Source organism: Saccostrea cucullata, unplaced genomic scaffold (assembly GCF_032062105.1).
Source record: "Saccostrea cucullata isolate Sc308-1 unplaced genomic scaffold, CSIRO_AGI_Scuc_v1 ctg584, whole genome shotgun sequence".
Lineage (NCBI taxonomy): Eukaryota > Metazoa > Mollusca > Bivalvia > Ostreida > Ostreidae > Saccostrea > Saccostrea cuccullata.
Window position 1 is genome coordinate 39,624 of NW_026920697.1, and position 11,353 is coordinate 50,976.

At 36.1% G+C, this 11,353-nt stretch overlaps 1 protein-coding gene across 3 annotated transcripts; it reads right to left on the reverse strand.

Annotated features, from left to right (window-relative positions):
- Nucleotides 1-237: 237 nt before the first annotated feature.
- On the reverse strand, nucleotides 238-9,982 carry LOC134255835 (zinc finger protein 121-like). Of its 3 annotated transcripts, none has more exons than XM_062738396.1 (12): nucleotides 9,867-9,982; nucleotides 9,132-9,280; nucleotides 8,656-8,933; nucleotides 7,591-7,855; nucleotides 7,163-7,278; nucleotides 4,501-4,606; nucleotides 3,850-3,949; nucleotides 3,430-3,617; nucleotides 2,016-2,338; nucleotides 1,545-1,691; nucleotides 1,179-1,403; nucleotides 238-616 (listed from the first exon to the last, which is right to left on the reverse strand). In XM_062738396.1, exons 2-12 carry the CDS (start codon nucleotides 9,259-9,261, stop codon nucleotides 542-544), a joined length of 1,953 nt encoding a protein of 650 aa, XP_062594380.1. In that variant the 5' UTR covers nucleotides 9,262-9,280; nucleotides 9,867-9,982; the 3' UTR covers nucleotides 238-541. The 3 variants fall into 3 exon arrangements, with proteins under 3 accessions (XP_062594380.1, XP_062594391.1, XP_062594372.1); XM_062738407.1 differs by lacking the exon at nucleotides 9,867-9,982 and adding an exon at nucleotides 9,704-9,859 and having other exon boundaries at nucleotides 1,179-1,400; XM_062738388.1 differs by lacking the exon at nucleotides 9,867-9,982 and adding an exon at nucleotides 9,704-9,859.
- Between the last annotated feature and the right edge of the window lie 1,371 nt (nucleotides 9,983-11,353).

Here is an 11,353-nt window from a genome sequence, read left to right on the forward strand (position 1 = left end):
TCAGTAACCAAAAGGCAAATGAATGATCTCTTTTTTGTTACTTACTGGTCTATTCTACTATGTTCTTTGGACAATGAAAATGAGCTTAATATTCTTAGTCATCAAAACAAGTATAATGCATATTATTATGAAGGGGAGTAACTCTCTGCTCATTGACTTGTACTGATAGCAATTTTCTGACATAAGATGGAAAACAAAAACAAGAAATTGAAATAAACTTTGTCTACCATAAGGACAATATACTGTATATTTTAAAAAATATACATTATATAAATTGTCTGTCATATTAATATCCATTCTTAAATCATATATTTCAACAATAAAAATTCATGCATATATTATCACTGTGACAAAATAATTAAGGAACAAATTTAAGAAGTTTTAGTGCCTCTCAGTTAAAGGCAATGACATAACAAAATTTCAAAGGAAAAAATGCATAAGACAAACACAATTTTCAGGAGAAATATTGAATAAACAAGAACACATGAATAACAGTGTCGTTTTAACTACGTGTAGCTGAGTAGCCCTCGGTCAGTCACACTCAGGAATCTTCCTGGACATATTGGACGACGTAAGTTTCTCCATCCCCGAACTCTCCTGTCATTGTCTGGATTATCTGGAAAGTAAAACCTACATTGAGTACAGGTGATAAATCAGCTGTCTTAGTTACAACTAATTTACTTTAACTTGGTATCAGGTTTCTGTAAGTAACAGCAGCTTAAAGTTGCCATAGCTCAGATTATATACAGGTAGTGGATACTCCTAAAGAAACTGTCTTTTTGTCTCATTGCCAAAGTGTATAGATACAAGCTGCCACTTTAGAATTAGCTAAAGATCCTTGTGACCTCTTATGTGTCATGCTTGACAGATTTCTTTTATATTAGTATATTTTAAAGCAAAAAAAAAAATTAACCTCCAGAGATATTGCAAAAGAAAGTCTAATAATGAAAACGTGTTATTTTTTAGCACTTAATAATACTGTCAAAGTTTTTATTATTTACTTAACAAATGATCTAGCCTAAGGACTTCATGAGTCATACAAAGGTAGACATATTTACACAATGTAAAACAATGTATCTGAACACTTTTCTTAATTTCAGTAATCATAGGTCACTATTATTCATTGCTTGACTATATATCTCATCTGTTGTTTACTATTCTCCGACTGTATAGCTCACCTGTTGTTCACTGCCATCCACCTCTGTTATAATGATATTCTGAGCCAGTCCCTCAGCCTGGCTTATACCTGTAGGCTGACCTTGACTTAACACATTCTGAATGACCCCGGTTGTCGCGTTGCTGCTAGGAATTAGCAGGTCTTTATTGTCCACCTCCTGAACAGCTGCTGTCGTGATGACAGAATTAGCAGGAGAGGGCTCTGTACTTACGTCACCAGGCACCTGCTAAATAAAGTCATTAATTTAGCTCATTTCAACAAATTCTACATGTAAACATAAAAATTTTACCTGTACGTGTGAGACATTAGCTGCATGGGCCCAGAGTACGTTAACACATAATATATACGCTAACACGTCTTATCTTACCTGTACGTGCTGGACATTAGCTGCCTGGGCCCCACCCTGCTCAGCACTAGTGATCATCTCTACTAAGGTTAGCAGACTGCTGGCAATCGAGTTCTGATTCGTGTCCTCTGATGAATCAATCACCATCTCTCCATTCTCTTCAGACACCTGCAGAGTAGACAAGAAATTCTTGTTGCTAATAAACATAATAACCAGTGCCTTAGAAATGTTCCTGTAATTATGTCCTATCCAAGACTTGTCATCACCAAGTACGTGTACAGCTTGGAATTACTATTTCAATTTTTACTTTTTATTTCATCATGGCACAAGAACTCATTTTTCATTACTCCTTGATCCAAATCCCTTGCATAAAGCTTTTGAATTCAAGTTAACTTATGGTTTCTTTTTCTACCACATCCATTTCAGAAAAATAAAAATTACTACATACAAGGATAAACATTCTAATGACTCTGATGTATCGTTAACACTCACCTTCTGTGTGGCGGCCTCTGTTTCGTCTTTCCCGTCCAGCCCCAGGTGATCGTGGTCCAGCCCAGACACTTCCTCCTCTATGATCGTCTGACTCTCCATGCTGAGTTCCTCCATCCCCTTACGACTCTTCACCATCTCCATGTGATCGTGATTTAACGCTGAGAAATCGCCACTGACGTCCATCTGTAGCGCGCCCTCTGCTTCGTCTTCGGCCCGCAGTCGTTCCATCATCTCACGCTTCAGGCGAAGTTTACGCTTGTACTTGGGCTCATCTTCTGAATGGACACACATGTGAACCTCCAAGTTCTGCTGCCTCAGAAATCCTTTAAATAAACAATACATAGGCTTTCTGTCTTACACTGTTATTTCATAGTACACATATGAAAAATTCTTTGAATGTATATGCTACAATTTGCTACTTCTTAACATGGGAATATGAAATGTGTTCATTTTCAAATTAAAGATCTATATAAATAATTCCTTCTCAACACGTTGAATTCAGTACAAACCTGTACGCCAGTAATAAGATTTGTACACAATTTGGTAAGGCCATCCTTAAAAAATTTATTTTTTGCGGTAACGAGCCTCATCATTTTAGGTGTGAGTAGGTAGGTAGGGCTTTTTTTTTTTTTTTTGAGACAAAATGTCAGAAATAAATTTCGATGATATAGAGGTATTAACTATGTCTCAATTTTCACCTTACTTATCAAACAGGAAAATTAAAGCATTCTAAATGAATTCAATCTTTTATTGCTCAAATATCAGAACACATCTGTTCTTTTAAGGCAAACTTTTTCTTAAGAAGTGACTCTCATCAGCCACGTACCTCAAATAACTGACTCCATACTAATCTAGTGTTTCGAGGGTGTGATATTTACGAGGTTTAAGATTTTGATAGTTTATTAATTAGCTGTAAATCAGTAATCATCCCACGTGGAATTTTGTCTGCAACCAATTTTGTGGCGATCTCGTAAACATACCATGTATCTGTAAGGTGGAACTGACGTACTATTTTTTTTTGCCTAGTAATTAAGATGTTTTTCCTTTATAATTTACTGTAACTGACAGAACTATAGATATGGCAATACCCGCAACCTTATATACGCCATCTCTAAATTTGAGGATCACAAAAACGTTTTAATAGTACTTGGGGGAAAGATAAAGCGTCGGTGTAACCGAGACGTAAAAAAAAAATCAATCGGATAAAAACGGAAAATGGATACGTAAAAAAAAAAAAAAAGATTTTTGAACCGATGAACAAAAATCCAGTCGGGTGGATTTTGGTGAGTTCTTCTACCGCAAAAAAACAATTTTTTAAGGATGGCCTAACAATGGAAGATTTAAAGGAAAGAGCAATTAATTTTAAAGTATACTTAACTCTGTGTTTAGTTAATAATGACAGATTTTGATGTACCTTTGAAGCAGATAGGACAGCTGAAAGGCATGCCATTTTTGTGGATGAGCTTGTGACGTTTTAAGGTCTTGCTTTCTTTGAATGCCTTATCACACTCGTCACACTCGAATGGTTTTTCGCCGGTATGTGTTCGCTGATGTGCAATCAGATGAGCATTCTGTGTGAAGGCACGTCCACATTCCTGACAGCTAAAAGTATACCACATAGTGATGATTACATAAAATTCCACATCACAGTTTAACACCTTGCAGTAAGAGCAAACCACTGCAATGATATTTTACACTTAAACTGATATCATATGGAACAAATGAAGAACAATAACATGTAGTAAATCTTGCAAAGAGAGATCCATGACATCAACATGATTTAAATTCATCTTCAGTCTGTATTACAGATGATCGTGGTTTTTCCTGTACCAACCTATAGGGTCTTTCTCCACTGTGTGTCCTGTGATGTTTTTCTAAGTGAGGCTTAGTGCGGAAACTCTTGTTACACACTGTACACTGGTATGGCTTCTCTCCTAGAACGACAAAAATCAAGTTTCACACTAATACTCAACCTTACTAAAGTCACTTTTCATCTTAAAAAATTACTGAATAAAAATTACATAATGAAAATCTAAGACTTAACTCATTTTTCAAATAAAGAGTGCCAAGAAGAGAACAGATGTATTAGACCTGTTTATGTTTGTAATGGAAAGCTGATTTTTTACCGTGAGGCCACACCAATAAAATTTTTTGTTCGTCGGACCCACGCACTTGTATTTAAACATAACTATACAAATAATATTAATTTAAAATTCCTGCACCATGGGAATTCTGTGCTGATTTCTGATCCATTTCCGCTCTATTTATCGTACTTTAAATCTAGTTACTCTGCAAATCACAAAAAATATAATTGTCCGCTCAAATTTTTTCACGCCCCGCCTAAATATTTTGCCTACAAAAAAGTTATAATATTATTATTTAACCACTAGCCCCCTCGTACCTTTTTCATCAAATGTCTGACGAACAAGAAATTAAATTGGTGTGGCCTGAACGGTTTCCACAAATTTACATTTATATACTGTACCTGTATGAGTACGCTTGTGTTTGGGGAGCTGATTCTGTGTCGTAAAACACTTTCCACAAATGTCACATTTATATGGACGTTCGCCAGTATGGGTTCGCATGTGGATCTGAAAAAAAAGAAACAAAATATAAATAAAAGCTAAATAAAACATACAGACAAACAAGCATGAGGCAGACAAAAACAGACAGATTTTTTAGATCAAAGCCTAAGAAGTTTCAACGGAATCCAATGCATATTTAAAAAAACAAGAGGCCCATGGGCCACATCGCTCACCTGAGAAGCTTTGACCATTCTGTTCTTTACCAGATTTCCCCCTTGTAATACATAAAGCATCCCCACCCTACCCCACTGATCATAATTTAGACATTTTGAAATCTACACTACCCCATGATCCTTCCATGGGCACATATGTTTCAGAATATATGGCCCAGTGGTTCCTGAGAAGAAGATTTTCAAAGATTTTTCCTATATATTTCTATGTAAAACTTTGATTCCCTATAATGGCCCGCCCTTCCCCCGGGGGTCATGATTCCTATAATTTAGAATTAACACTACCCCAGAATGCTTCCACATAAGCTTCACTTTTTCTGCCCCAATGGTTCTTGAGAAAAAGATTTTCAAAGATTTTTCCTATATATTTCTATATAAAACTTTGATTCCCCATTGTGGCCCCGCCCTTCCCCCGGGGGTCATTATTTGAACAATTTAGAATCTACATTATACCAGGATGCTTCCACATAAGTTTCAGCTTTTCTGGCCCAGTGGTTCTTGAGAAGAAGATTTTCAAAGATTTTTCCTATATATTTCTATATAAAACTTTGATTCCCCATTGTGGCCCCGCCCTTCCCCGGGGGTCATTATTTGAACAATTTAGAATCTACATTATACCAGGATGCTTCCACATAAGTTTCAGCTTTTCTGGCCCAGTGGTTCTTGAGAAGAAGATTTTCAAAGATTTTTCCTATATATTTCTATATTAAACTTTGATTCCCCATTGTGGCCCCGCCCTTCCCCCGGGAGTCATGATGTGAACAATTTACAATCTACATTATACCAGGATGCTTCCACATAAGTTTCAGCTTTTCTGGCCCAGTGGTTCTTGAGAAGAAGATTTTCAAAGATTTTTCCTATATATTTCTATGTAAAACTTTGATTCCCCATTGTGGCCCCGCCCTTCCCCCGGGGGTCATGATGTGAACAATTTAGAATCTACATTATACCAGGATGCTTCCACATAAGTTTCAGCTTTTCTGGCCCAGTGGTTCTTGAGAAGAAGATTTTCAAAGATTTTTCCTATATATTTCTATGTAAAACTTTGATTCCCCATTGTGGCCCCGCCCTTCCCCCGGGGGTCATGATGTGAACAATTTAGAATCTACATTATACCAGGATGCTTCCACATAAGTTTCAGCTTTTCTGGCCCAGTGGTTCTTGAGAAGAAGATTTTCAAAGATTTTTCCTATATATTTCTATGTAAAACTTTAATTCCCCATTGTTTCCCCCGGGGGTCATGATGTGAACAATTTAGAATCTACATTATACCAGGATGCTTCCACATAAGTTTCAGCTTTTCTGGCCCAGTGGTTCTTGAGAAGAAGATTTTCAAAGATTTTTCCTATATATTTCTATATTAAACTTTGATTCCCCATTGTGGGAATGCCCTTCCCCCGGGGGTCATTATTTGAACAATTTAGAATCTACACTATACCAGGATGCTTCCACATAAGTTTCAGCTTTTCTGGCCCAGTGGTTCTTGAGAAGAAGATTTTCAAAGATTTTTCCTATATATTTCTATATAAAACTTTGATTCCCCATTGTGGCCCCGCCCAACCCCGGGGGTCATGATTTGAACAATTTAGAATCTACATTATACCAGGATGCTTCCACATAAGTTTCAGCTTTACTGGCCCAGTGGTTCTTGAGAAGAAGATTTTTTAATGACCCCACCCTATTTTTGTCTTTTCTTGATTATCTCCCCTTGCGAGGGGATATGTCCCTTCATTTTAACAATTTAAATTCCCCTTCACCCAAGGATGCTTTGTACCAAGTTTGGTCAAAATTGGCCCAGTGGTTCTTGAGAAAAAGTCGAAAATGTGAAAAGTTTACAGACGGACAGACAGTCATTTAATATACAGACGGACGGACGACGGACAAAATGTGATCAGAAAAGCTCACTTGAGCCTTCGGCTCAGGTGAGCTAAAAAAACATTTTCAAATGTTCATTGGAATAAAATGTTAAGTTATCCCTTGTGAACATTTTACATGAATCACAATTGAAAAACAATTGTATTTTTGAGGTCCTATGCCATGGTCGTAAGTGAACAGGATCTGAATTACTGTTAACCATTATTTGCATGCAAGAATAATTGGAATATATGCAAGTTACACAATTATCTTTTCCTTGCATATAAGATGCTGGGAATAAAAATTGGTTAATAGTATCAGATGAAAGCAAACAAACATGGACATCTATTACTGTTGTAGAATGTTTAACTCATCCCTTTTCTGTCAACTAAAAATAGGATGGATTCTTCCTTAGCATTGCTTTTTAGTCGTTTTATCCTGTGTAAGTGATTGCATGTAAATTACATATTATCATTCAGACCCATCATGAGCACTCTTCATTCTACATTGTATCATGTCACATTCATCTCCTACGTACCTGTAAATCGTCTTTGCGTCGGAAGTTTTTGGGACACGCATTACACTGGTAAGGCCTCTCCCCACTGTGAATGGAGGCATGGGAAATCAGATTGTGTTTGTAAAGAAACTCCTTTCCTGAAACAAACAAACAATCATTTCATAACATGTAACTAAATAAGGAATAATCATGCCTACAAAAAGTATTATTTATAATGAACAAAAATCTAAAATATCTAAGAAAACTTTTTTTAAAAGATACCTCTGACTGGATACTTCATCTTTCTTTGATAAAATTTTAAGAAGACTAAGACTGCGGTTTTTTAAAAGACATCTAAGATTATCATAAATATTTACTTTTAAGACATAAACTTGTTTCGTCAATTTGACAAATGTAACATCATTTGACTATCTGAACATGAGAAGAATCAGAATGTAGTGTCCCCTCACCACAGACATCACATTTGGGCAGCGTCTCTCCGTTGTGGTACTTCATGTGAGCTAAGACATGCGTCTTCTTCCGGAAATGCTTCCCACAATCCTCGCACTTGTAGGGTCGGTTCTCAGCACTGTTGTTCATGTTGTAGATTTTAGGGGGGACTGCCTCCACGTCCCCCTTCTGTAGCGTTACTCCCAGGGCCCTCTCAACATCGGCCTTCTGTTGCTGATTTGCTTCCAGTATACGTTCTATGATGATTGTTTCATTGTTGTTTGACTGTTGAAAAAATCAGTTCTTTTTCAAATCCATTACTCTTCAACTTTTTTCATGTGCATATCTGCATATCCTTCACATTTTTTTTTCAGTGGATACATGGAAAAATTGAGAACTTGCTTTTGACAAGCAACTTACAAGGGAGTAAGGTCTAAATTTTGGAAGTAACACATTTAAATGCCCAGATGAGTTAATGAAGTAAGGCTTGCATATGTACATTGCCACTTCAAGGTATCAAGGGTAATTTACAATAGATTATGCAGTCTTAGAGGAACTGAACTTTCACTTCTGAGTTTAATGGTTTTGCAAGATTGAGAGTTTGAGAGATCAAGAGAAAATTTGCTAAGTTATGTAAGGAGAAAAATTGGGACTATAGGTTCACTTTGAATAATCAAGCTACTCCAAGAGATTAATTTTGAGCCATCAAGAGTTATCTACATTTCATCTCATTGTGATACACATGTTTTTCAAGATTTTTTTCCCAAAAAGTGAAGAAGACATCTGGTACCTACTGCTAACATTTTCTGATCAACTTTTTTGCAAAGAGTTAAGACTAACAATTCTTGAACCATGTCCCAGTTTATAACCTTAAACTCAGTTGCCCTTACAGTTACAGTGTTCAACTTGTAACAAGAAAACTTAAAATTAATAAATTATTTCATTTGTGTAAAAGTTTGACTTCAACCATGTACACAGAGAAAAAGTTCAAAATGTTGTATAGAGATTACAGCACATGTACTTTAGATCCCTCTGAGTTAAGGGTATCCTAAAGGATATGATAACTTTATGTTATCCTTATTCACCTGTGGTAATGCCTGGATCTTCTGATTTGTCATTGTCATTGTGTTTCCTACCACTACTACTTTCCTCCCCATCTGATCCTGCAGCGCTATGACGGAGCCCTGCTGTGTATGATTAGGCTGCTGAGCTATCTGCTGAATTACCGCTGGCTGGTCCTGAGTTTCAGTTTCTGTTTGCTTGGACTCCACTTCTATGACTTTCTGACATTTCTGGCAATGTGTTGGTTCGGGTGTCTCCCCATTTATTGCTTTCTGGCATATTTCACACTGCTTCGGTACCTCTGTTTAACATTATATTTTCTAATGATATTAAGAGCAAGAAAAAATTTTTCTTAACATTCAGAATATCATAACCTTTTTCCATGTAAATAATGCTTTCCCATTATCTTAGCCAATTTTTTTTCTACATTTATGAAACAATAACATCTTCAGATCAAAGCTTATCTTAATATTTCTTATTTCAGTGAATCAATTTCTACCTTCAGTTATGATTGTCCATCCATTGATTTGAAAGAATGCATAGATAGCAATTTCTTGTTCTGGTGTGACCCTCAGAGACAATAGACGATTCTCCCCTCCTGGGGTGGCTGTAAGCTCTAGCGTTGCCATCCCTTATCATCTGAATGACCTTGAAAAATCAAAACATCATTGAGTATATAGGTTTTGGATACTCCTTTTCAATGTTTCAACAACAAATTCTAAAGAATTTTTTCCATCTTATGATAGATTGAGTACAACCCAACTCTTAGGAGTTCTACACTGTGTTTGAAATTACTTTGCATTTTCTAAGATTTCAAAAATTATGCAAAAACTAAATGCATGAAAACCTTATGCAAAAATAACCACGCACACTCAAAATAGTTGTCATTACTGTATATGCGAGTCAATCTGTGACAGTAACTTCCTACTTGCTCACATTTCTTGAAACCTAGTCCTGTGTCTAAGAAAAAGTGGAATTTCTCGGGGAAAAAATAATATATATCACAGATTAATGAAAATGAAAGTAGAAACTTTGTTTGAAAACTTCAGCCGAAACGTGGATATCCAGTACCTTAGAAGCGGGAAAACATGTATCATACGCAGCCACCATTTTGAATCGACAATAAATTATAAATTGTGTACGTTTTGCTTCTAATCTTTAAGAAATATGTTTTAAATCAATCTTTTCATTATCACGAAGTCGTCTCAACATTCGACAGTTTCTCTCGGAATACCTTTTTGGAGTGTATCCGAAGGTCTTCTAGAAGTTCGAGATGCCCTTCTTCTCGACTTGGCGTCCCTTCTAGAACGGAAAGAGCCGAGGTAATCCGTGAAAAAAGGTGCTTTTTACGCTTTACACAATGGAATTTTTAAAGCGTCTGAATGATTAAGATTATTTTGATTGGGGCTACTTATGGGGTTTCTTCAGTGTATAATAAAAAAAAATTGGCTTATTTATCTGTATATATACAAATATTATGTTCTATAAAACAACAACAACAAACATTTAAAATTAATTATGAATTAATAAAAAATGAATTATTTTATCATTCCAGATTTTTGCATATCATGTGCAAATCTGGAAAAAAGGGAAAATTTAAGGGATCGAAGCGGGCCCAGACCAAAATTGACAAACAATTTGACAAACTACATTTTATTTAAAAATATATATATAAAGACTTTCTTTACATTTCTAAATGGTCTGAATTTCTTAAAAATGAGGAGAGGTCATTGTTTGATTAATCTTATTAGGATTTTAATAACTTTGTGGAAATATGGTCTAACCCCCCCCCCCCCCCTTCTCAGATCCGCTTAACAATGTATCATGATGCTTCGTGAATATAATAGTATTTGGTCTCCACTTGTCTCAGTTTAGTAGAAATATTAAGAATTAGCCCTTGCAACTTAATTGATTAAAATGTTGATATCTCTCCTGGCATCTTCGCTAGCCAAGGGACTATGAGAAACACTTGGCTTTCGAAGATATGCTCTCTAGGAGATCGCTATATATACATTGTACATATAATGGGTTCCCCAAATATTTCCCTACATAGACATTTTTATGATAATTAAGAGAAACAGACAAATTACCAATCTTTTCATACTGGGGTTCTTTTATTTTATATCACTTATTTCTTTGCATTACGTTATTATCAAAGTAACTTTTTTCCATGCACTAGAACAATTCTTGATTTAAATTATTCAGTTTGAGGGGGAGGGTAAGCACTTCCCACACAAAATCCGACAAGCAAACACAGGAACAAAAAAAGCCTGTAATTTGTTAGTGCTCGATCGGTCTTACCAGCCTGCTTACAGCAGCAGCAATAAAAGGCGTGTGTGAGGGAGAAGGAAGTTGAAGAAGCTTTAAAGTTAAATTTGAAGTAGTAAGCAAATAACATCTCATTTAAAATAAGAAATTTTATAAAGGGACGTTAAACAAAAAGGCAAACATACAAAGCTAGCCTGGCCTCCCTTTTTAAACTCCAAAAATAACTTTAACATTTAGAATGAAATATATGGAGATAACAAACAGTATTCAAGCTCAAAAGTCCATTAAACAATACGAAATAGAACTCTTAGCAGAGCAAATACGGAGCTCCAAAACATCTGACTGAGATGGCCATGGGATCAGGTGCCATGGCGGAGTGAGCATCCCCTGTCGACCGGTCACACCCGCCGTGTGCTCCTTGTCACAATCGAGAAATAATGGAAAAATCTGTGG